This window comes from Podarcis filfolensis (assembly GCF_964270895.1).
Source record: "Podarcis filfolensis genome assembly, chromosome: 8".
Taxonomy (NCBI): Eukaryota; Metazoa; Chordata; class Lepidosauria; order Squamata; family Lacertidae; genus Podarcis; species Podarcis filfolensis.
The window spans coordinates 17678249-17702775 of NC_139611.1; the positions used below are offsets into that span (position 1 = coordinate 17678249).

The 24527-nt window shown below is 46.3% G+C and overlaps 1 protein-coding gene and 1 long non-coding RNA gene across 16 annotated transcripts in view; one reads left to right on the forward strand and one right to left on the reverse strand.

Moving 5' to 3' along the window:
- Positions 1-24527, reverse strand: part of LOC310769620 — a 343443-nt gene that overhangs the window by 317357 nt on the left and 1559 nt on the right. The gene's annotated exons all lie outside the window — the stretch shown is intronic.
- The window catches only part of SAMD11 (sterile alpha motif domain containing 11), a 317484-nt gene that overhangs the window by 195972 nt on the left and 96985 nt on the right, over positions 1-24527 (forward strand). For 13 of the 15 annotated variants that reach the window (XM_083628579.1, XM_083628580.1, XM_083628571.1 and 10 more), the window contains 2 exons: positions 7208-7386; positions 20621-20671. In XM_083628579.1, the coding sequence (XP_083484705.1) occupies positions 7208-7386; positions 20621-20671 (230 nt within the window). The remainder of the gene's footprint in view (positions 1-7207; positions 7387-20620; positions 20672-24527) is intronic. The other 2 variants (XM_083628574.1, XM_083628573.1) reach the window with 1 other exon arrangement.

The following is a 24527-nucleotide window of genomic DNA, read 5'->3' on the forward strand; positions in this document are numbered from 1 at the left end:
GGAGCATTTTCAGAAAGACTGCTTTAAAAAATAGGTTCTGAAAAACCAATTTCCCCCCATCTCTGTGTTATATGTTTTCCACAATATATTCTTTTTTTGTGGGGGGGGAGTGAGGGGCAGAGAGTTAAAACATCCATCATTGAGACAGGTTAGGTAGGGAAGGAGGTGTGGAGATGGTCTCACAGGAATTAGAGGCAGAAAGTTTGCCATTTCTCTGAGCCTAGTAGTGGTCCAGGATATTTTCCAGTCATGCAGCTGGGTTTGGTCACATCCAGGCCTGTTCGTTAAACACTCATTTTGATTAGTTTGCACAAAGTTTATGAGAAAGTTAGATGATGCTGGCTATTGATTGAACCTTCATTTTTATTTGATAGCAGAGAAGTTAGACAGTAGTGCCACAAACAAATGGTATTTCACACTCTTCAGTGTATTTCCCCATCACTTTCCTTATTGCAAGAAGTCACAATTGGGGGGGTAGTGGTGGAGAACCAGGTTTTCATGGGCAAGAGCTACAACTCAGCTTTAGTTACGCAACCTGAATTTGCTGATACGCAATTGAATCTCACTTGAAAATATGAACAGCCTTCGGAAGGAATACCAGCAAAGTAACTGCCATTTATTATGGCAGAAATTTTCATGGACTGCAGTCCACATATCGGCTATTGCTGTCAAGTCCATAGCAGAAGGCAGCTAATGCTACAGTGCTTTGTGCTACTAATAGAGATAGGGGAGAAATCTGATTCAGTTTGCATTAAAAGGCAAAACTCCTTTTAACAATCTGAAACAATACAAGAACTTAAGCACAGCCCCCTTTTGAAGTTCACGCTTTTCAGAATTTTGCAGAGCAGTTCTCCAACCGGGTAAAGTGCCCCAGAAATCAGAATGCATATGTTAGGGTAAAATATGCATTATGTTAAGGGAAATTGCTTTGCAATGATGTGTACATTAGACAAAACTGCAATAAAAAATGTGTGTATTGGGAGAAATCCATGCTAATTTTCAGGAGGACTTTAAAAAAAAAAATTGCAAATTGATGAGGAACTGTGGAGAGCTGAACTTAATGAGAAACTGAGAGAAACCAAAACTGAGAAACTGAGGGAAACCAAATCCCTAAGGATTAGACAGAAGTGGGCCCCAGTGTGTTCAGCAGGGCTTAGTCCCTAGAAGACAAGTTTAGGATAGCAGAGTACTGTGGAACCTTGGTTCTTGAGCGGCTTAGTTGACAAACAAATCTGCTCCCGAACTCCGAAAACCTGGAAGTAAGTGTTCCGGTTTTCGAAAGTTTTTTGGAAGCTGAACATTCGACGCAGCTTCCACCTGAGTGCATAAGAACCATAAGAGCCTGAGTGCTGGAACAAGCCAGTGGCCCATCTAGTCCCAACGTCCTGTTCCCATTTCTCCCAAGACCTCCTGCCATTAGGGTTGCCTGGCTTCATTTGTGGCTGCACAGTGTGAATTCCTATCCGTATGAGAGATGCACTGCATTAGCAATCGGGCGAGGAACTAGGCCGCTTTTGACAGGTGATGAGGGAAACGCGCTTGGCAGCAAAGCCTGCGGAGAGAGCTTGCCTCTTCTTTTATTCATTTCCTCATTACTTGAGCGTCGGAGCAGAGGACGGCATGGAACCCGAGAAGCTTGTTTTATCAGCGGCCTGGGTTTTAATAGCAAAGCTGGTTAAGCACCAGGAAGTGAGGCGAGGGCTGCCCCAGCCCCTGGATTTGCTATCGAAACAAATCGGCAGCGTTGAGACGCTGGCTTGCGATGTGTAATGAAGGCCTGGGGAAGAGTCGGGGGGCTTATTTGGGCATCTGGTGTGACCCTTTTGGTAATTGCAGCTGGCTTTAAAACAGGCGGGGGTGGAATCGGGGAAGGACAGAGGACTCTCTGAGGAACTCTTGGTATGGTTTCTTAATAAGAAATTTGTGGGCCTTCCCTTTTCTCCTCCCAGCAGTGGTTTCCAGGCTCCTGGAGGGCAACCAAACCTTCGTGTGTCAGTAACAAGGGAATGAAAACAAGGGAACGAAAACTTTGGGGCCTCCTCTCCATATGGAGCTTATTTGACTTCTCTCTCTCTCTGTGGTCTGTGGTTATGGTAGGCAAAAAGCACCTTCGGCCTCCACCCAAGAGGCTCGGTGAGATGACCAGGCAGTGATGGGGGGGGCATCTTTACAGATGGCAAGGGACTCACGAGACGGAGTCTAGCTAGGTAGGAGAAGAACCCAGTCCCTTCTGCATGCCAAGTACGTGTTCTGCCACTGAGCTCTATACAACCTCTCCTGCATACGTGTTTGCAGCTGCCTTTATTTATTCATTTGCCAGGAAGGCGAAAAGTGTGTTGGTTGGAGCTAAACTACTCAGGAGTTGGCTTCCCTTCTCCACATAAGAGCAGCCTGTAGCTGGATCTGGCCAAAGGCCCATCTAATACAGTTTCCATAGTGCTAATTTTTTTTTATTTAGTTTCCACAGTGGACACCCAGATGGCTCAAAGAAACCCACAGGCAACAGCCCTCCTTCACTGCTACTTATATGAACATAATAAGAGACTTACTGGGTCAGGCCAGAGGCTGACCTATTGACCAACAAGGTGCATATGGGGAGCCCGTGAGCAGAACCTGAGCACAAAAGAGCTCTCCTCACCTGCTGGTGCCGACAACTGACATACTGTCTCTGACCGGGGAGGAAGAACATAACCAGTGTGACTGGTAGCCACAGTGAAGATGCCTTATCCTATGTCAAGATGCAATATTTTCTGCCCCCTGCCCCCCCCCCAATGTCCAGCCTTTCCCACCACATGACCTCACATAAGCGTCTCTCTCTGGTCTCTCTCATTTCCCCCCATCTCTCTCTCCCCCCCCAACCAACACATTGCAAATTCCGCCCTAGCTGAGGCCTCGGCGTCTCTGGGATCAATTAAATGCTCGCCGGGGACCTGCTGGAAGGAATCCTTCCTCGTTTTCTGGCAGCTGTGCTACATCACAACCAGGGCGTTGATACGCTTTGACCTTCCCTCTGAGAACAGGGGTCCTTCCTTTCCTCCTCCCCCTTGTTCTTGTACTTTCCAACCCTCCGTTCTCATCTGGAAGATCCGTCTCGGTTATTTCCTATTCTGCGCAAAAACGTCTTCTCTTTTCATTTTTTAAATGGGCAGGGGAAAATGTGGCTTAATGTGGGAGTTACGATGGAAGGGTTAGTTTGGGTGGGTGGTTTGGGGGTGCTTTTGTCTTAACAACTTGGCTAACCTTGACTGGCTCCTCTTTGAGTGGAAATTTTAGCCTCCTTTCCATCTTTGATTTCCGTCTTCTTGGGAGACCCGGAGCGCTCTTCAACATGGGGATAAAACCAAAGCAATGACATGTTATTAAAATGCATATTTAAACTCTAGCTCTCACCAGGGCCAATTAGAGCGAGGAGCAGTGGTCAGGCGGGAGGGCCATTTGCCGGGCCCTCAGGCTCAAAGGAGGCCTCGGATTTAATTGTGTGGCATTTGATAAGTTTCACCAGTTGCCTTTAATGCAGATCAGAGCAGAATATGACACGCGCTCTCAGCTTAGAGCTGCAGATTTAAGCAAATATGAGATGTGATTTGGGGAAAGAGGTAGGCTTGTAGTCATTATTAATCCTAATCAGAGTAGACCAGTTTAACAGAACTCAGGATAGCTCAGTTCGAAGAACGTGGGGCTCTTTAGCTTAGGGTCATGTGTTTGAGCCCCACGTTGGGCAAAAGATTCCTTCACTGCAGGGAGGTTGGACTAGATGACGTCCGTCCTCCCTTCCGACTCTACAATTCTCTGAAATAAAGGAATGTTGCTAACTTGGATTAATTAATTTTAATGGGGAGAATACTGCTGCACTGATGTCCTCCTTTTTGAATGTGTTACTGGCGTCTGGCTGGCCAACAGGATGATGGGCTAGATGGACCTTTGGCTCTTCTTACATTGTCATATCAACACATTCAAAAACATAATAAGTCAAGAGGCAGAAGATAAAATTCGGGTCTCTTCCCTGCCCCCCAGCACACAATGATGCACAGTACTCTTATTAGCAAGGGAGGATTATCTCAGGGTTATAAAAGGAGGCCACATCCAAAGGGACTTCCTTTGGGCTGATCCAGTGTTTGTACTGGAAGTGAACAAAGCTAGGACTCTCTTAAAATGCCGTTTTAAATTTTTTGGAGGCTGTGCATGTCCGGCGGTGGTGATGGTTTTCCCAGGCAGGATGCTGGACTAGCAACTGTGAAATGTTTCAGATGTTTGATATATGCTTCAGTTGCTGTGTTACTCCCCGAGAAGGAAACAAACCCAGAACAAATTAGGACCTTGAATTCAGCCAACTTTTTCCCAGCACCTAATTTTTAGTGACTAGGAAACCTCTTTTCCACTATGGTATCTGTGAAGCTCAGACCAGCGGCGGGTTATTTGCAAGCCTCTTAGCCATTGGCTGAGGTGTTGTGATGACATGGAATGTTTGTGAACATTTCCAATTGTTCGGGGTGGTGTGCCAGTAATAGAAATTATGCAGTAGGTTATATGAGGGGGACTATGTTTCACATGTTGATGCAAAGTTCTTGGTCACATCTTTGGGTTGCATGCAGCTAAATCCTACTCAGAGTAGATCCATTGAAACGAATGGACCTAAGTTGTGTTAATTTCAGTGGGGTCTACTCTGAAAAGGACTAGCATTGTCTACATTCCGTTGTCTTCAGGACTCTTAATACACATTTGGTAATGTGCAAAACATCAGGACTAGTGGTGGTTAAATAAAGTGGACTAGAATCATGCTGAAGCAAGCTGCAAGCCTGCCCATTGGCTTGCAGTGCTAGGAATCTAATCTGAGTAGAACTAGCATTTACTACAACCCATTAACTTTGATGTGTTAGGTTAATCTGGAGGAATGACTGTGGTATTATAGTCAAAACAAAAAAAAAATTCCTTTCCAGTAGCACCTTAAGAACTAACTTAGTTGGTCTTTAAGGTGCTACTGGAAAGAAAAATTTTTTTTTGTTTTGACTATGGCAGACCAACACGGCTACCTATCTGTGGTATTATAGGGTGGCATTCAGCTAAGTTTGACTCCGGGTGGACCTGTTGAAAATAATGGACCCAACTTAATAAAATTTAGTTTCATGCCACTCTGCATTCAGCCAGCAGTAGTGCAACAGGAGCAGTGTGTGTGTGTGCGTGTGCACGTCCCGGCCCCTGCCCCTGCCCTAGTGCAGAAGAGAAGTTGGGCAAAAAGCCCAACAGTGGGCAAAAGATTCTTGTACAGTGATACCTTGGGTTACATACGCTTCAGGTTACATACGCTTCAGGTTACAGACTCTGCTAACCCAGAAATAGTGCTTCAGGTTAAGAACTTTGCTTCAGGATGAGAACAGAAATTGTGCTCCGGCAGCAGCAGGAGGCCCCATTAGCTAAAGTGGTGCTTCAGGTTAAGAACAGTTTCAGGTTAAGAACGGACCTCCGGAACGAATTAAGTACTTAACCCGAGGTACCACTGTATTGCAGGGGTTTGGACTAGATGACCCTCAAGGTCTCTTCCAGCTCTACAATTCTATGAGAACCGATCATTGCTGCTTGAAAGTCCAGTGTGTAAATGTGTCTGTAGTCCCAAGCATCTGAGCACCAAGTTGGGGGAGAGGCTGTGTTAGAGTCGCAAATGCAGGCCACTTGACCCATAAGTGTGCACTTGAGCCACCCCCGATTGTGAGCCTGGCAGGGCTGTTAAAGGAAGCTTAACAGGACCCCCTATTTCTCTGTGTGTGGGGCTCTGAATAGTTTCCGCAAGGGCTGTTCTCAATCCCCAACACACACCCTCTGTTCCTTCCCCCTTCTCTAGTTAAGTATGATGAGTCCCTGAGCAGCCACTGAGACCAAGTAACTGCTCTTAGGTACCATAATGGCCATTAAATGATTTTTATGAGCTGAGATCGGCACCGTCCCCTTCCTCAGCTTCTGGAGCCGCACTCGAGGCAGTCCCGTGGCAGTTGTGTGTTGGGAATTTGCAGGCCGCTGACTCTTAATTGATGCGATAAATTGTGACTTAGCGGGAAAGAGGTGCACTGCGACATCTAGCTGTGGGGGTGGAGGGGGGAGGTTAGGCATTGAGCTCTGGGGGTCCCTGGCGAAAGCATCAATTGCTGGAGTAAATGCTCCATATAGGTGCTGTGCTCAGATTTCCAGGAATGGCTTCAATTAAAAAAACAACCAGGAGTGTCATTTTTGTTAGGGTGCAACTGAATACTTTGTTGCATATTTGGAACCTTCCTGTGTTTGTTGCTGAATACTGCCTGTAAAATATCGGGGGGGGGGGGGGGGGAATGTGGAGGCATTTTTAGAGTGGCAAATGGGAGGGGTATTTAACCCTTTTGTGCCTGCCACTTTTTTCCTCTGCAGTCTCCCATCCACTGCTGTTTCCTCCCATTTCTCAGGGTTCCCAAGCACCATGGTGCATTAAACTATGGTTTATTAAACCATGGCATAGCATTACAATGAAACCTTGGTTCTCGTTCTGCTTAGTTGACCAACAAATCGGCTCCCAAATGTCGAAAACCCAGAAGCAAGTGTTCCAGTTTTTGAACGTTTTTCGGAAGCTGAACAACCGACGCGGCTTCCACTTTAACCTCCTGCAGCCAATCGGAAGCTGCGCCTTGGTTTCGGTTTTGGGAGTCGAATGGATTGCGTTCGAGAACCAAGGTTCCACTGTACTTGTGAGCCCAGCAGCTTAGCTATGGTTTATTAACTGTGGTTAAAGATTACTCATTAATTAAAGCATCTACTTGGTTTACAAAATTAGTTAATACTAACCACAATTTAGTATTGCATAGGAATCCAGTCTCCTGCCAAACTGGTTAAGGAGCTATCACCACCCAACAGCTAAAGAGCTGTGGATAAAGAGCCACAAAAGATTCAGACAAAGGCTCAGCAGCCTTTTCTGGTGCTTTTAATCATTCTGTAATGTAAGAAACCAAGGTCTAATTGATAATCTGCTGTACGCCTCAGCTTTGATGATTTGTTCACACCATTAACATTAACTATAGTTTGTTTTGCATAAGGATTATGGAAGTGTCAACAGAGCCACCCCAACAGATGACTGACTGTATTTAAAAAACCTTGCCCCTTCAGCACATCTTGACTGAGTCACCTAATCTGATCTTTTCCTCTTTCTCTCCCCCCCCCCCCCCGACTCCGGATTTCTCCCCTTCCGCAGAATCGGGGTCGCCTTGCTGAGAAGAGGACTATCCCCTTGCCTCCTACCAGGACCCCAAAGAAAGAGCTTCCCTCCATTTTCTCACACAGTGACGACAGTGAGGAGAGCGACAAGGTCAACGGTCACCACCCTGATGTCAAGCAGGAGGAGGATTTGCATATTAGTATCATGAAAAGAAGGTAATTTTGTTTATTGTTATTTCCTATCTCCCCACCCCCCACCCCAAAGCATTGAGTGTGAGTTGATCATTTGTGCTCCCACCCCAGCGGTTGCAAGTTGTGAGACTGCAAAAAGTCTCTGATTGGATGGCTGCATATTTCCCTTTGAAAGCCATTGGTGGACATGTTGTGATGTCATGTAGTGCTCATAAAAATCCACATGCCCTGAAAGCAAGCCTAGACAGTAAGATTGTGTGATCACACTTCTTGTAGAAGAGTTATGCCGTAAAAAACATACTTGTTGTGCTTTCCCCACTTCCCTGAGTCATAATAGATTCCAGGGGCAGTGGGTTTGGTTTTCTTTAGAGGAGAGATCACTGGAGATTTGAGTGTCATTTAAAAATGTTTGCTTTATTTACAAGTGTACAAGTACAGACAAAGACTCCATTGGAGCAGATATGCTACCCCTCATCAAGGGGGTCCCAGGTTCAATCCCCAGCATCTCCAACTAGGGCTGGGAGAATGTTTGAAACGCTGGAGAGCTGCTGCCAGCCAGTGCCGACAATACTAAGCTAGATGGACCAATGGTCTGATTCAGTATAAAACAACTCCCTATATTCTACACCCCTGGCAATGTAGCTGCCATGGGTAGAGGAGAGGCAATTTTTCCCTCTGGGGAAACAAAGCAATCCCCAAAGATAGTCCAGACTTTGGATTCCTCTGGGAAAGTGTGCATTGTGTAATACCTTGTAACGGAGAGGCAATGAAAATGTATTGCAGCTGTGTCTCATTGCCCTCCACCCCCAAGTGTATCATTACAGCTATTCTTGATCATCATCACCACCATCCTCTCCCTGCACTCGCTAATGCACAGAGTTGCTTGGATTCCGAAACAAGCCCTATAAAAACAAAGGAATGGGAGAGCAAAGGCGTGTAATTGCTTTTCTAGTTCTGTGTGTGAGGGGGTTTTATGTGCCTGTTGCTTGCCAGTCACTAAGCCGTTTTCCTCCCACTTTGCCGGGTCGCCAACAGCAGAGGTCTGGGGAGCTGGAGTGGCACAGCGTCTCCTCCCCCAAACCCCCACCCCAACTGAAAAAGAAGCATCTCTGACTTGACACCCTGTTTCTTGTGGCCATTGTTGTGGATGCAGTTTATTAACTCTGCATGTAAAGCTGGGCAATAGGTCTGCGTCCTTCCCTACCACGGGTGCGCGATGTGCTATGGAGCCAGGCACAAAGCATCTCCAAATTGTTCATCCTTCCTTTTTAACTACCCATTTAATTCAGCGCCTCTCTTCCAGTAGCCCTGCTTTGTCTTACTAAGGAGGGAGGCGAATAGTTTGTTAGATGAATACCCAGGGTTTGCAAACCAATAAAATGCTTTTATCTTCAGAATCTTAATTATAGTGATTTGCTTGGGCTCATTGGCGAGAAAATACAGTCAGGAAAGAAAGAAGAGGAGAGAAAGTTTTAACTATTAGTCATTGGCTTGGTCATCTACTAAAGTGGTTTCCTCTGAGATTTTGCATCCCAATTTTGTGCATAACGTACACCAGTGGGGCTTGCTTCCCAGTAAGAGTGTACCTGTGATTTCAGCCTCGCTCTGTTTTCATGGAAGGTCTCAAGGCTAGAAAAATCCCCAGTTGACTACGTCCTTGGCTAAAGATTTTAATTCTGAAACCAATGAGTTCAGAATACTTTGCCGTGCATTTTTAAGCTAGTCTTTCTCAGAATAGTACCCTCCAGTTGTTTGGACTCCAATTTTCATCAACCCCAACCAACCTGGCCAATTGTCCAGGATACTATAATCCTGTTTGTTTTCTGTCCGAAGATCTCAGGGCATTTCACAGAATAAAAATACAAGATAAAACAACACAAATATGCAATAAAAAGAAAAACAAAAGCAAAACAAACTAATAACCCTCCTCTACAGGTTCCCTGCCCTGTGTTAAGCCATGGTTTAGTGTGTCGAGAAGATGTCTGTCTTTGTCTCCTGGTTTTTGCTCTCCCTCTCTTCTGCTTTCTTTGCTCCACTGAGAGAGATTGGAGCTTGGAAGCTTTTGCTATCCCTTAACTCGTTCTTTCAATTACACTCTGGCCTATAGGCGACCTGGAATTGCAAGTGAGTGGTCTGCCAGAGGAGGGCTAGCAGCAAGTGGGGTTGTTAGAGATAGGAAACTCGCTTCTTCCATGCCCAGCATAGGAATGCAACATTCAGTTCTTCTCTTGGTAGCCCCCAATAGATTAGTAAAACCCTTTTTCAGGTTAGTCCAAACTCATCCTCCTGACCATGTGTGAGGGGAAGGAGGAACACACGAGCCTGAGAGTAGGCTTGGCTCCACTAAACCATGGTTTAATGTGATGTCTGAATATGGCCACTGGATGTTTTTCAATTTCAGTTCCTTCCCCCCCCCCTACCCCGCCTACAAAAATAGTGCTGGCCTGCCTTACAGGGTAGGATTACTGAGATCCTCTATACCACTTCAAAATAGTAGTACCGTATTTAACAGAGAATGATTTACAAACTGTGTGGTTTGGAATATTAAGGAAGAAGTTATCTCTTGACACGTGGGGCTCAAGTAATTTATCTGCCTATAGGCTGAAAACTGTTTGCTTCCCTGAGAAACTAGCCATTCATTGATCTGCTTGTGATGTTAGCATTCCTTACTGCTCGGGGAACGCTGCCGGAATAGAATGTTGACAGACACTGCAGCTTCCGAAGGTGAAGCAAAAGGTCATAATGCCTGATAGGATGAAAATCCTTAGTAGATACAAATGGTCAGGAGGTGGGGGAAGCAGCAGAGATGCAGCCTGGGCAGAATAAGCTGAAATAAGTGGAGAATAAGTGGAGCCAAGAGACGCAAAGCTCCTGGGCAAAGTTACTGAAGGAAGAGAGCGAGAAAGAGCTGGCAGGAAGCAAGTAGGCTACTAAGTGAGCACTGGGTCACAAGTCAAAGAGCAGGTGGTCTTTCATGTCACGAAGAGTGAGGAACCCTTTTCAGTCCAGGGGCCACATTTCCTTGTAGGCAATCTTATGAGGGCCACATGCTAGTGGTGGGTAGGTCCAGGGTGAGTAGGACAACAGAGGTGACTCTTAACCTTTGTACAGTAGCTACAGTCAAGGGTGTATGGGGTGTTTGGGGAGGGGTAGTACCTCTTGTGGGGGGCATGTCGTGCTCCTTCTGGGTAAGTGTGTCTACCTTTGGTCCCCACCCTGCACTCAGCTCTCACCTGTGGCTCCTAGAAGCTGTCGGCATGTGACGGTGGCCACACCCTGGGAATGGCTTTGAGTGGCCGGCAAAACCAGGTGAGGGTGTCCAATGGATCTCAAACCCTCGGCGAGTTAGGTACTTCCCTGCATGCAAAGACAGGCTTTGGCGGATTGAACGGATGGAGACTGATAAGTTGGTCCAGTGGTCGAGAACACAGTTTCTGCACCTCCTGTAGAGGGAAGCGAGGGGCAGGTGGGGCTTGGGCTACCTTCCCAGGTTGACATCTAGGAGAATGAAAACTCTGATCCTATACCTCCGCTGCCTGGAGCCCTGGACTTTCAGCTTCCCCACCCTTGGTTTAAACTAACCAGCTGAGTCACTAATAAAATAAGAAGCTAAGTAAGAAGAGCCCTGTTGGATCGGGCAGGCCAGTAGCCCATCATAGACCAGCATCTTGTTATCTCTTGACAACAAGATGCCTCTGGCAAACCAGCAGAGGACCTGAGAGCAACAGGACTCTCCTCACTTGTGATTCATCAACTGGCATCCCACAATTATTTGGCGTCCCCTATAGTTTCTCTGCCTCTGGCTTGCGTTAAGTGGACCAACATTTTGTATCCTATTAGTATGTGTGTTTGAACGCGTAAGATCCTCACTCCAGCCCACCCACCCCAGAGACAGAATAGGAATCTGATGGAACGGTCTTCAGCGACTAACAGCCACTCGTGGAGAAATCTACCTTTCGGTGCAGGCCCCTGCAGCTGACGTCAAGTGCCCCTACCAGCAAGAAGAAGCGCAACCAAAACGCGTCTTTTAAAACTGGCAACAGTCCTTTTGGCTTGGGGCTGGTGGGGAATGCTCTTTTAAATCGGCAGTCTCACGGGTTGAGCAGGCAAAACAGCTCCGGGGGTAGCTGGGATATTTTATTGGTGTCCCGCCAATGTGCTGGGAGTTGTCCATACAGCCCGCAGTTATTCGAAGAAGAGAGGGGGAGAGGATTGGGAAGCGAGACTACGGATTGGAACAAGGGAGGTGTGGAAAGATTGATGGATGAGGTTAAGGGAGGGTCAGATATACGTTTTTAGAATTCCCCTCATTTCGCCGCTGTTATTTTGACTGATGGGCTGAGTGTCTCTGTGGTTTAGCAGTGGGAGGGGGGACTATCTGTCCGCCCCCCCTCCTCCCCCCGTTCCGCTGCTTCCCCCCTTCCCCTGCCCCCATTTCCTTTCCACTTTGCCTCCAGTGAACCGGGTCACCGCGCCGTTCTTACCCAGACTTCCATCTTCTAATAGCAAAATTGCCAGCCTCCGTGAAGGCTTTAATGGTTTGGGGCTGTCAGTCTGTCAGCCGCATCCCTGGTGCTCTTAAGTGGAAATCTATTTCTGACATCCCTGAAGGCTGCTGCTCTTTGCCTCTCTAATTGATTGGAGTTCAAACCAAAGCAGGCCCCATTCTCCCACCCACCCCCCATTCTGCATCCCTGCTCCCCCACCCTCCTTACATGTTTCTGGCACTTGTGGGACGCAGCTGTGTGCAAAGGGGGCAGGGAGTGGGGCAGGTCTGTGGCTCCCATCTTCTCTGGGAACCTTCGTAAGTAGGAATCTCTCTACTGAGAATTATGCTCAACTAAATCCTACTCGGAGCAGACCCATTTAAATTTATGTGCCTACATTCAGTCATATTTATTACCATCCAAAGGGTCTACTCCCAAGTAGGACTAGCATTGGATACAGCTCAGTATCTCCAGCCAAACTTGTTCTTTTGAGGCTTTTATGGGACCATCTACCCACTGGTGTGTGTGTGGGTGTGTGTGTTGCAAGTCGTAATGGTAGTGTATGTTACGTAGATTTGTGTTTTATATTTTAAACGCGCCCCACAATCCTTGGATGAAGGGTGTATAGAAATTTAATTTAAAAAGATGATGATGATAAAAGACTCTTAAGATGCCCAGGTCTGGGATTTATCTTCCATTGACAGAAGGGCCAGCCCTACAATTGATCAATCAATCAGTTTATTTAGTGTTTTTGTGCCCTGCCCTTCAGCAGCAAAAAAAGGCTCCCAGAGCAGCTTCCATACAATAAGTTAAGCAAGACAAGCCCCTGCCTGCAGGCTTACAATCTAAAAAAAAAAAAAAATCACTAAAGGTAAGAGGGATAGGGAGGGAAGAGGAAAAAAGCAAACTTGGGCATTAATCCTTAAAGTTGTAGTTCTGTTAGGCAGACAATCTGCTCCCTTTTGCAAAACTAAAATGTACGTTATGCAAAATTCCATACAACAGTATGTACAGTATATTATTAGGAGTTTGCATTAAAATGCTGATGAGTTTTCATGGGGCCTTCAAAAACAGCAAAACACTGCAGACTGACGTAGAAATGTGGAGAACTAAATTTAAGACTGGAAAAATGCGAAATTGAGAGGAATCAAAGTTGGTGTGTTCACCCATCCCTATGTACAGAGTGGTCTCACCCACTGGATCATCACCTTGTTGTGGTGAGTGGGCTTGCATGTTCCCATGACCCTTATGAGCAAAGCCGTCGGGAGTCCCATACTCCCACCAGGGTTGTCAAAGGGGAGGAGCTAGGAGCTAGACAAAGAATGACCCAAGAAGTCCTCAATGGCAGAACAGGCATAAGATGTGTTATGTTGCAACGGCTGTGAAGGCAGATAGAACAGATTGCGGAAATTATCAAGGCATCTCTTTATTCGCTGCAGCCGACAAAATTCTTGCAACTCCTTGAAAGATTCCATCAACGGTATCTCTGAAAATTTTTACGCATCACTTGGGAAGATAGGTGAACTACTGGAACTGGAAGAAGCAAAGATTCTTCAACATCAACTTTGTTGGACTGGTCATGTTGTGCAGATGCCTGATGATCGTCTTCCGAAGCAAATACTCTATTCCGAACTTAAAAATGGAAAGCGTAATGCTGGTGGTCAACAAAAGAGGTTTAAAGACACTCTCAAGGCGAATCTAAAAAAATGTGGTATAAACACCGACAATTGGGAAATACTGACCTGCGAGCACTCCAATTGGAGAACAGCCTTTACCAAAGGTGTCATGCACTTTGAAGATGCTCAAACTCAGGATGAAAGGGAGAAACGTGCTAAGAGGAAGGCACATTTGGCAAACCCTACTCTTGATCAACGCCCCCACTGTGGAAGAACGTGTGGATCCAGAACTGGCCTCCGCAGTCACTTACGGACTCACTGTTAAGACCATGTTCATGGAAGACAATCCTACTCTGCTACGAGTGATTGCTAAAGAAGTAGTAGTATAGAGAGGTGCTGTGGTTGGGACAGTGAGGAGGAGAAATCTCTAGGCCTGTTTGTACCACCATTCAAGGGCCCAGCTTCCTAGGTGCAGCTCTGGTTGGGCTTTTGTGTTCCCTGCCAGTGATGCTGTTCCTCAGCCTAGCCCTTCGGTGTTCTCCTGACATTTCCTCCTCCAGCACAGCTGCTTGCTGCCGCCGCCGCTTCATAGTAATGACTGTCACCCTAATAAATAAAATACATTTAAGATCCGTCTGGGAAACGAGCGCTGGATTTGATCCAGAGTGCCAGGAAGCGGCAGCGGGTCTAATGAGGACTTAGATTTGATAGTGAGCGGAAATGGCTACTTTATTGTGCTGTGGAACTGGCAGGCAGCGCAGAGGGGGAGGCTGAGTGTGTGCCGGGAGTAATCCCTTCCTAAAAGGGAGCCAGGTAGAGCACCTGCTTTGCACGGAGAAGACTCCAAGTTCAACATCCAGCATCTCCAGGTAGGGCTGAGAAAGGCTCCCTGCCCGAAATGCTGGATAGCCACTGCCAGTCAGTGTAGACAGTACCTAGCTAAAGGGACAATTTTTCTGAGTTTGTATAAGGCAAGCTGGTCCCTTTTCCAACAAGCCCCAGAGAGCAAAAGCACCTAGGTCTATGTTAGGAATGGTGGAACAACGAGAACCTCTCCAAATTCGCACTCTGTGAAATAATATATGAGCCGACGCTCGGCTATCCAACAAATATTACACACTATCTGCAAGGGCATAAAATTGCATATATGGGTGAAAATGCTGGTATAAGTTGTGGTCTTTTTCCTGAGGCTTGTGCCCCAGCTAAATCCCACTTAGAGCAGACCTACAGTGGACCTACATCATGTCCATTAGCTTCCAATAGGTCTACTCTGAGTAGGGCTAGCATTGCATACAACCCAATATCTCCAACCAGACTTGTTATAGTAGACCTGTTGAAGTTAATGGACACTACCAACTTGTGTGCATTAATTTTGGTGAGTTTATTCTGAGGAAAACTTAGCTGCTAATAACGCAGATTTCCTGCCTTATCTGTTTGTTAAACTCTTTTCTTTTCTTTTTGCATACCTGCTGAAAAGCACAGGTTCCAGTGAGCCATCTAAACTTTCCCAGAGGCACTCTGTCTATTTATGCAGATTTGCATCTTGGGCCTTTAAGAACCCAACAACACCTTGGCCTGTTAGATTTCTGAATGTGTCTGATTATATCTATATATTTTATGTACTATTAGTCAATCAGTCTGTCTGTCTGTTAACAGTAGGAATGTCGACTAGCCATCCTTCCACACACAGCTGATTTGTTTTAGGAAATAATAACAACTTACTTTAGTTCCCACCATTCACTCTAAGGTCTCAGAGTGGGTTAGGTAAAGGTAAAGGGACCGCTGACCGTTAGGTCCAGTCGCGGACGACTCTGAGGTTGCAGCGCTCATCTCGCTTTACTGGCCAAGGGAGCTGGTGTACAGCTTCTGGGTCATGTGGCCAGCATGACTAAGCCGCTTCTGGCGAACCAGAGCAGCGCACGGAAACGCCGTTTACCTTCCCGCCGGAGCGGTACCTATTTATCTACTTGCTCTTTGTGCTTTCGAACTGCTAGGTTGGCAGGAGCAGGGATCGAGCAATGGGAGCTCATCCCGTCGTGGGGATTTGAACTGCCGACCTTCTGATCGGCAAGCCCTAGGCTCTGTGGTTTAACTCACAGCACCACCCTTCATTGTGGGTTACAGCACTTTAAAATGCAACACTTGGGGTCTAGAAGTCTGTCTTATACGGAGCCAGACCACTGAATTTTCTAACTCAGTTTTGTTTATAGTGCCTGGCATTGGCTCTCTAGGGTTTCAGACATGGGTCTCTCCTAGCCCTACCTGGAGATGCTGAGGATTGAACCTGTGACCTTCTGCATGCAAATCAGATGCTCTGCCCCAGAGCTACATCTGCTCCCTTAAGAAGCTGCCAGGAAGATCCATTATGCTCCTGTATGATCAAACGAGAAGGCCACCTCAAACTCATGGAAACTTATGAGATACCTACAGGATTGAGGACCCAAATTACTATTGTGTCTGTTTTTTGCATTTCTTAGCAAATGCCAGGTTGTCTGTTGTAACTTTCTCAATAGAATGAACAATTAGTCACTTTTGTATTGGCTTATAGTTCATGTTTATTTATTGATACGCATGTTTCTTACATGTTTTTAATTTATTTAAAAAATAAAAGAAGAAGAAGCTGCCTTGTACGGAGTTGGAGCATTGGTCCTTTTAGCTCCGTATTGTTTGCACTGACTGACAGCGGCTCTCCAGACAGCTGTACCTGGAGGTGTCAGGGATTGAACCCGGGATCTTCTAATGTGGTATACTGCCTCAGAAGATGGTTTGGAAACTTCAGCTAGTGTAGAATAGGGCCACCAGGTTGCTCACTGGAGCAAGATGATTTGAGCATATAATGCTGATCCTGGCCTGACTGCATTGGTTGCCAGTTAGTCTCCAGCCCCAATTCAAAGTGCTGATTTTTACCTATTAAGCTTTAAATGGCTCAGGACCACAATACCTCAAAGGCCACTTATCGGCAGATGAACCAATCTGAATCTTGCAGTCATCATCTGAGGGTGGCAACACAAGAAGGCGCCTTTTCCACAGTGGTTCAGCTGGCAACTTAATTATACACCTTTAGGCGCCAGACAGAAATGTTCCACCTCAACCAGCCCTTTGGCTAGCATCCTATCTCCTTTAAAATACGGATTATTGGTTTGCTTTTGTTTTTTATTATGTACTTTTGTGTTTGATATACGCAAAGTTGGCACGCAACCCCTAAGCTTAAAGAGCTTTCCTTAAGACACAGGAACATATTCCGCACCCCTGCTCCCACGGCACATTCTTCCATGGTCTCTATAGACAGACAGATGCCAGCAACTGCTGGGAACAGAGGGCACTGCCTTTTGCAGAGTCAGGCCTTTGGTCTGTCTTTGCACACAGGGATTGCCAGCTTCCCTCCAAGCTGCTTTCTGAGCCCTACCTGGCAATGCAAGTGAGGGTTGAGCCTGGCACCTCTTGCATACAAAGCCCTACCACTGATGCGTGGCCCCTTTCCCAGGCCGCCTTCTGCTTCCCCTCCTTTTCCAAGCAGAGAGGAAGCCTTGCCTCGGGTTGTTGAGGGACACATCTGGCTTTTCTTATTAAACCCTGTGTAACTGATTGTGTATTAGAGGAAAGGCAGTGGAGGTTGCAGCAGAGAAAGGGAGTGTCAGCAGCTGCCTTGCTGCTGTTTGCTTCTAGCTCCCGCCCCACTCTAACCCCCTCTTCAAATCTCTCCCCCCCCCATTTAATTATTAGTAATTTATAAGGAGCCTTCTTGGTCCCTCCAACCCACCCAAATACACGACTCGTGCAGCTTGATAGCTTGCAAATTATTAGTAATTTGATTTCAATTGAATGAATAACCCGCTAAAGCGAAACGCACATTAGCCCCAGAAATCTAATTGGAGATAACACCATAGAAACTAAAGGGGGGACGACGACAGAGCCAGAGCTTGGTTAAGCTACCCAGAAAAGGAAGAGGACAGGAGAGGGGGTAGGAGATAGAAGATAATTGGGATTTAATTTCATTTCTTACCTACTCATTTGTTTAAATATGGGTGTTTAATTATCCAGCTCCGCAGATAGCTGCAGTTGCCAAGTTATGAATATGCGCTCCTCACTGCAGCGCTTAATTTCACCTCTCTCTCTCTCTCTCTTGCAAAATAGACTCTGATGCTAGCCAAGCCGGCTTTGATGTTGAGCTGTCTTAAGCCTTATTGGGGGGAAATGGGCGTCTCATGCAAAAAGGGATATTGTAGAAAGCTGGAGAAGGTTCAGATAGAGGGCAACCAAAAATGTTCAAGGCATTGGAGCAACTCCCCTGTGAGGAAAGGTTACAGCATTTGAGGCTTTTCAGTTTAGAGAAAAGGGGGGCAAGAGGGGGGGATTGATAGTGGTGTATAAGATCGTACAGGGTGTGGAAGAAGTGAATAGACAGAGGTTCTGCTCCTCATAATGCTAGAACTGGGAGATACTCATTGGAGCAGAATATTGGAATTCCCTGCCCCAAGAGGCAGTGATAGCCACCAACTTGGATGGCTTTTAAAAGAGGATTGGGCAAATTCATGGAGGAGAGGACTATCGATGGCTTAATAGCCAGGAAGGCTATGTCTGCCTCCATGGTCAGAGACAATGATGTTTGTTTGCTGGGTCCCACTTTCTGGTTTCCTAGAGGCTTCTGGTTGACCACCATAAGAACAAGATGCTGGACTAGATAAGCCACTGGCCTGATCAGCAGGCTTCCCTTGCATCCTTAATGAAGACGAGATAAAATAAATGACTTTTTCATTCCCATGAGATCTAGTGATGCTCACCAATTTGGATAGCTTTTAAAGAGGATTAGACAAATTCATGGAAGATAAGGCTGTCAGTATCTACCAGCCACTAGGGCTATGTTCTCCCTCTCCCGCCAGAGGCAGCATGGCTCTGGGAATGTATTTATTTATTTTTTATGACTAATTAATTAATTAAATTTCTATACCGCCCTTCATCTGAGGATCACGGGGCAGTTTGCAATATAAAAACACAAAAATACAAAATACAACGTAACAAATAAAAACAACCCACCCCCATCACAGTTTAAAAGGCCATAGATTGTTTAATCAGCCAAAGGCCTGGGAAGAGAGGAATGATTTTGCCTGGCGCCTAAAGATACGCAATGAAGGCGCCAGGCGAGTCTCCCTGGGGAAAGCATTCGACAAGTGGGGAGCCACTGCAGAAAAGGCCCCGTTCCTCTGTTGCCACTTTCTGGACCTCTTGTGGAGGAGGCACATGAAAGAAGGGCCTCAGATTATGATCTCAGGGTTTGGGCGGGTTCATATAGGGAGAGGTGGTCCTTGAGGTATTGCAGTCCTGAGCCATTTAAAAGTGGGGAATCACAATTGGGGAGCGTGCTGTTGTGCTCTGGTCCTCCTGTTTGGCCTCTGATGAGCTAAGCCTGAAAGCGAAACCACAGCTTCTAGAACTCCCATGATGATCCGGGAGCTCCAGCCAAGCCAAGATTTGAAATTATAAAGGAGTCTTTCCAGGACAGGGAAGACGGACTGGTAGACTTGCCACAGTTTCGCAGAATCTGGTGGGTGGAGGGAAGCTGAAACCAGCCTGGAGATTGAAATTCATCAGCTGGTTAGTGACGGGCTTTAGCTTAGTTGTAGAGCATCTGCTTTGCCCGCCAAAGGTCCCAGGTTCAATCCCCAGCATCTTCTGGTAGGGTTGGGAATGTCCCTTGCCTGGAGAGCTGATGCCAATCAGTGTAGACAATGTTAAGTTAAAGGGACCCTTGACCTGACTCTGTAAGGCAAGCACCCTGTGTTTCTAAGCCCTACTGTGCCTGGACTTCCCAGGTGAGTTTGTGAGAGAGCCCCAGTAGCCAGTCAGGGGCTGAGCATCATCCCACCTGGGGACTTGATCCTGAATCTGAAATGAAGTAGGTTGCCTGAGGCAGCCTTCAGAGGCTTGCTGGGGGTGGGGAAATCTCATCCGCTGTCACTTGTCAGCATCTAAATTTAGGCTGCCTCTTGTCTGGAATCTTGTCTCTCCAGCTTGCGGGCGGAACATGCAGAATTAATTTCAGAGGCGGGGAAAGGGCTAATGATTTATTTACAGCTGGAGGGAGTGTGACCGGGTTTGTGTGTGTGTGTGTGTGTGTGTGTGTGTGTGTGTGTGTGGTGCAAGGCAGCGTTTGGGCTTCCTTAATACATGTCAGGCCTCGGCTTCTTCTCCTTCCTGGAAGATCATCTTGTTACTTGAGACACGATGTCTCCCTGCCACCAGTCTCCCTTATCCACTGTGCTTCTGAATACATTGGCTGGGAATCTCAGGTGGGATCCTGCTTTTGTGGGCTTCCTATTCAGGCACCTAACTGGCCACTGTGAGGAGAGGGTGCTGGACTATGGTGGGCCACGGGCTTGATCCAGCAACAGGGTTCTCCTTGCAACGTGCTTTTTTGCCAGCTTATTCAGCTCGCTTTTTAAAGCAGTACTTTGCCCTGGTGAAGGCATAACATTTCCTGGTCCCTTAATAGTTGAAGGGATCAGGAGTGCCTTACCTCTTCACTGTTCTCTTTCTTGCAGCGGATGAACAAGGCATTTCCTCACCAACCTTAGCCTGCCCTTAGCAGCCACCCTACACCTTCCTTCTTCATAGCATCCATCCCTGGAGATAGCCCTTGGCTTCCTCCTCCTGGTTCTCAATTTTTGACAGATTGGCAGGAAGAACAATGGCTCCACCTGACATTGACTATGGCTCCACCTACTTTTGGGCTCCCTGTCTTCTGCCCCACCAGTCTCAGTAGGCCCCAGTCACCTCTGTTCCTTCCTCCTTCAAACCCAACCCCCCCCAAAAAAAAACACCATTAACTAGAGTATTGTGCTACCTCTGTGCCAACATTAACTCTAAGACAGAGTTTCAGGCCAGGGACTGAAGCTTGCTTGCACCCCAAGTTTAAAGGTAAACTGTGGTTTGTGGCAAATAGACACTCTACACTGTGTTTTAGCACTGAAAAGGTGGGACAGGGTGCACACAATACTTTAGACAGAGGTTACAAGATGAGGGAGTGTTACAACCCCCCTAGTCTGTGAGCCTGAGCTTCTCTGAGCTGTAACATCCTATTCAGCACCTGCGACTGAAAATTCTCTCTCTCTTTCTCTCTTTCTCCCTTTCCCCCTCCTCCTCCTCCTCTCTCAACAGGATACATGCACATTGGGATCTGAACATCTCTTTCCGTGAGACCTCTTGCAGGTACCAATTTTGGGGCCCCTCTTTGTATGGTAGGCCAAGAGTTTATATAACGATGCATTTGGGGGTTGGATTGTTGGGTACCACTTAAAAATATGGAAGGATGTTCTTGTAGGGGTCGACTGTGATTTGGGATATCTTGCTTTTCCTTCTTTTTCCCCGCTTTCATTTTTTGTCTTCATCAGAGCAATCAAAACTCATACTTAAATGCAGAAAAAGATAATTTGCACAGCCAATTGGGAAGGTAGAGAATTTGAGTCATGTAGACCCCTGCAGAGTTTGTCACGGGAGAAGTGATCCACACGACTGATTTAGCACTCAGCCAAACTATCCTTTCTGGCAACACCATTTAAACTCTTTTTCATTTAATTGAAACACCATTTTGATGGGGGGCGGGGCGTGATACCTTATCACCTCCCAGTCACACAGTCAATTCTTGCCCTCCAAAATGAATTGGGCACTCTGTGAGTAAAAGCTGGTAGGCACAAATCACGGCCAGCATTCTTCCCACTGCCTCTGCATAGACAGTACACCTGGGGCATTCTAGAGGGAGATGTCATCCTTGTAAGAGGGGCCAAAAACCAAATGTCAGCCACTCATTCTTAAGTTCCCTTGAACCTTTCAGGCAACTTCACTGCTGCTCTGAAACAAGCCCCCTCATTTCACCACCCAGCATTAAGCAGCAGGTTTGACAGTTCAGCCACATGACACATACAAGCCAATCCTTAGTCCTCCATCTAATCTAGGTGGGTGTTATTTCTGGGATGTGAGGTGGGTTGGGGTGTAAGCCAGCCTTTCATCCCCAACATGGCACCCCTTTCCATTGACGTTGACTCCCAGCTGTTCTGGCTGGAGCTGATGGGAATCGTAGACCAAAACACCTGGAGGGCATCGGATCCAGGAAACCCTGAGGTTCACTGAGGTCTTTTTCCAGAGGCAACCTGCCTCCGAGATTAACCATTGTCCTGAACTGGTCCCACACTATGTCGTGCATACTCTATTACCTTGCACGCTTGTGGTTGTTTTGTCTTGTCTCTACCCTTTGCAACATGTCTGGGAACAGCCTGACTTCATTTTACCTGCCTTCCTTTCCTCTCCTTCTTTTGATCTTCCTTTCCAAGTCTGCAAAGGTGCCCTGCCTCCTCCCCCCTAAGCAGTCTGGTCACCTTGGAGTTGCTGTCTCGGTTGTCCTCGATGAAAGAATGTTTAATTAGATACAAACAAGTCCCATGCATTCTCGACGCCAAAACCCCAACGCTAGTGGGGAGGTTCCTTCCGCCCCCCCTCCCTTTCCTGAAAGGGGAAATATTTCAGTCTCCTGAGGTCTCCAGGGTAATCTTTTCTCTTTAGTACTTTGAAGCCATTCACACAGCTGATATAGTAGTGCCTTAAGTGTGTGTCTCTATCTTTTTTAAAGAAGCGGCTCCATGTGGTGCCGTTCCCTTTATTTCTTTTTTTAAGCATCGTTAGAAGCTTTCTTTTTTCAAGAATCAAAATGGTGATACTTTTTCCCTTTTTAGACTTCCCCAACACTTAAAAAAAAAAAATCAAGCAAAGGGGGTCTGTCAGGATCCCAAGTTGGACTACAATTCCCATCATCTCTCGCCATTGGTTGTGCTGGTGGGGGCTGATGGGAGTTGGGAGTCCAACACCTTATAGCACTACATTGGCTACCCCTAGCCCAGCCATTCAGGGAGCTGAACAGCTTCAGTGGACTTCCAGTTTTTGCTTTGTGAATCCAAAGTAAATCGTTTGGGTCTTACAAGTAGGTACGCATCATACATTTAAAGCACATGCCCCCCCCCCAAGCATCCTGGGAACTGTAGTGCTGGGCATTTTAGCTATCTGAGGAGTAAGCTGTAGTTCCCAGAGGGAAGCAATGCACTTTAAATTTGCTTTAAATGAATGATGTGTATGCAGCTTATGTCAGCTGTTTTAATTGCTTATATGTAAGTGGCTCTGGGAGCCTTCTTTGGCTGGGGACAATTGTTCTAAATAAAAATTTAAAAGCGCACGTGTACATAGTCTAGGACACAAGCTTTGGGCATTCAAGTATACAAAGGCGTACCTGGATCACTTACACAAGTAAAAGGTTTCCTCATGGCTGTGCCATTGAAAACACATGGCTTCCCCCAAAGAATCCTGGGGGGTATAGTTTGCTTAGGGTGCTGGGAATTGTAGCTCTGTGTGGTGCAAGCTAAATGTGTATATGGTGTGTTTGCAGGGTTAGCTCTCGCTAGAATTAAGGCTCCTTGCAAGGGAGAATTGGCCAAATTAGCAAGCGTAAGGAGAAAGGAACAGCTGCTCAAAGTTGTGCTTCCAGCCTGATTGACGCATGTTTCATGTTTTGTCTGTGGCGGGTGAGACAGTAGACAGGAATGGTGGCGTGGGTGGCACATCACCACATCTGTCAAACCTGCCCTTCGTGTGATCTTAAAACATTTAATTGGTTGGTAAGGGTAGGACAGGACAGAGGTTATGAAACTGAGGAGCAGGGTGGTCAGTTTTTGTTTCTCTCGGTTGCTTCCGTTTTCCATTCTTAAATTGAGTTTCTTAACATTTCCACATTCTAGTGTGAATTTTTCATAATAAACACGTTTTTGTATGCAGCTTTGACTTCAGCGATCTTCCCTACCTTTGTCTGTTGTTTTCACCAATACACACATTTTTATGTATACCCTCTAATTTATGCATTTTTGTACACATTCATTGGCTGGGTTGCAAAATTTGCAAATTCTGAAGGAAACTGTATTTCTGTTCATGTTTTGGTTCGAGAAGTGCAGATTATTAAAATGCCAGCAAAACTAATTGCTCCTCCATTCCTACTGTGGGGCTGCTGACCCTGTGGTGGTACAGACAGATCACAGTACCATTAACCCTTTGCAACCATAGCACTGGTTTTTATTAACTGTGGCTAAGCATTAATATCCAATTTCATAAGAAGAGCCCCATTGGATCAGATCAAAGCCCCATCTCATCCACCATCCCACCGGATAACCTATGGGAAGCTCACCTAAAAGTCATGCCTTAAGTATTTCCCCTTGTATCAAGAGACAAAATTATGGACTCAGTGTGGGTTTGGAAGGCTAGTGTTAAGGTGATCCTTGAGATGGTGCAGTGGGTTTCAAGCCAGGGATTAGATGATTTCTCTACCTCTGTAGACTCTGTTTACAAAGGGACAGCAGGGGTCTTGTTGGTGTCTCCCTATAAACACCTTATGAAGGCAGGACTTTGCTTGCTGAGCTAGCCATGGCTTTACTTTGTGTGTGGTGGTGGGGGAGGCTCTGAACTTGGCTCTGAACTTCAATTAGGATGACAAATTCTGGTTAGTGCTAATCGTGTTTAGGTGTTAGGTCAGCACCAGACTGTGGAAGTTACAAGAGAACTGGAAGGGAAGCTGTTGCATTTTGGGTCTGTTTCAAATTGAATAGCTCAATTGGTAGAGTATGAGACTCTTAATCTCAGGGTTGTGGGTTTGAGCTCCACATTAGGCAAAAGATTCCTGCATTGCAGGGGGTGGGACTAGCTGACTCTCATGGTCCTTTCCAACTCTACAATTCTATGTAGAGAATTTTTGAAGCCTGGGCTGTCCCTACCAGTTCGGCCTATCCACATGAGCCAGCTTCAATATATTAACAGTATTGGCTTCTTGATCTGATCTTCTTAGAACTTTTCAACTTTCTACTCATACCTTTAGGAACTCATACCTTTAGGAACATTTTTCATCCTGAGGGCCACATTTCCCTCTGGGTAACCATCTGGGGGCCACATGCCAAGGCCGGGTGGGACAATTGTCATAGCTTGGCATACAGAGAGAGTGATAAATTTGATGAGTGCATTGAATAGGTGTTGGGTTCTT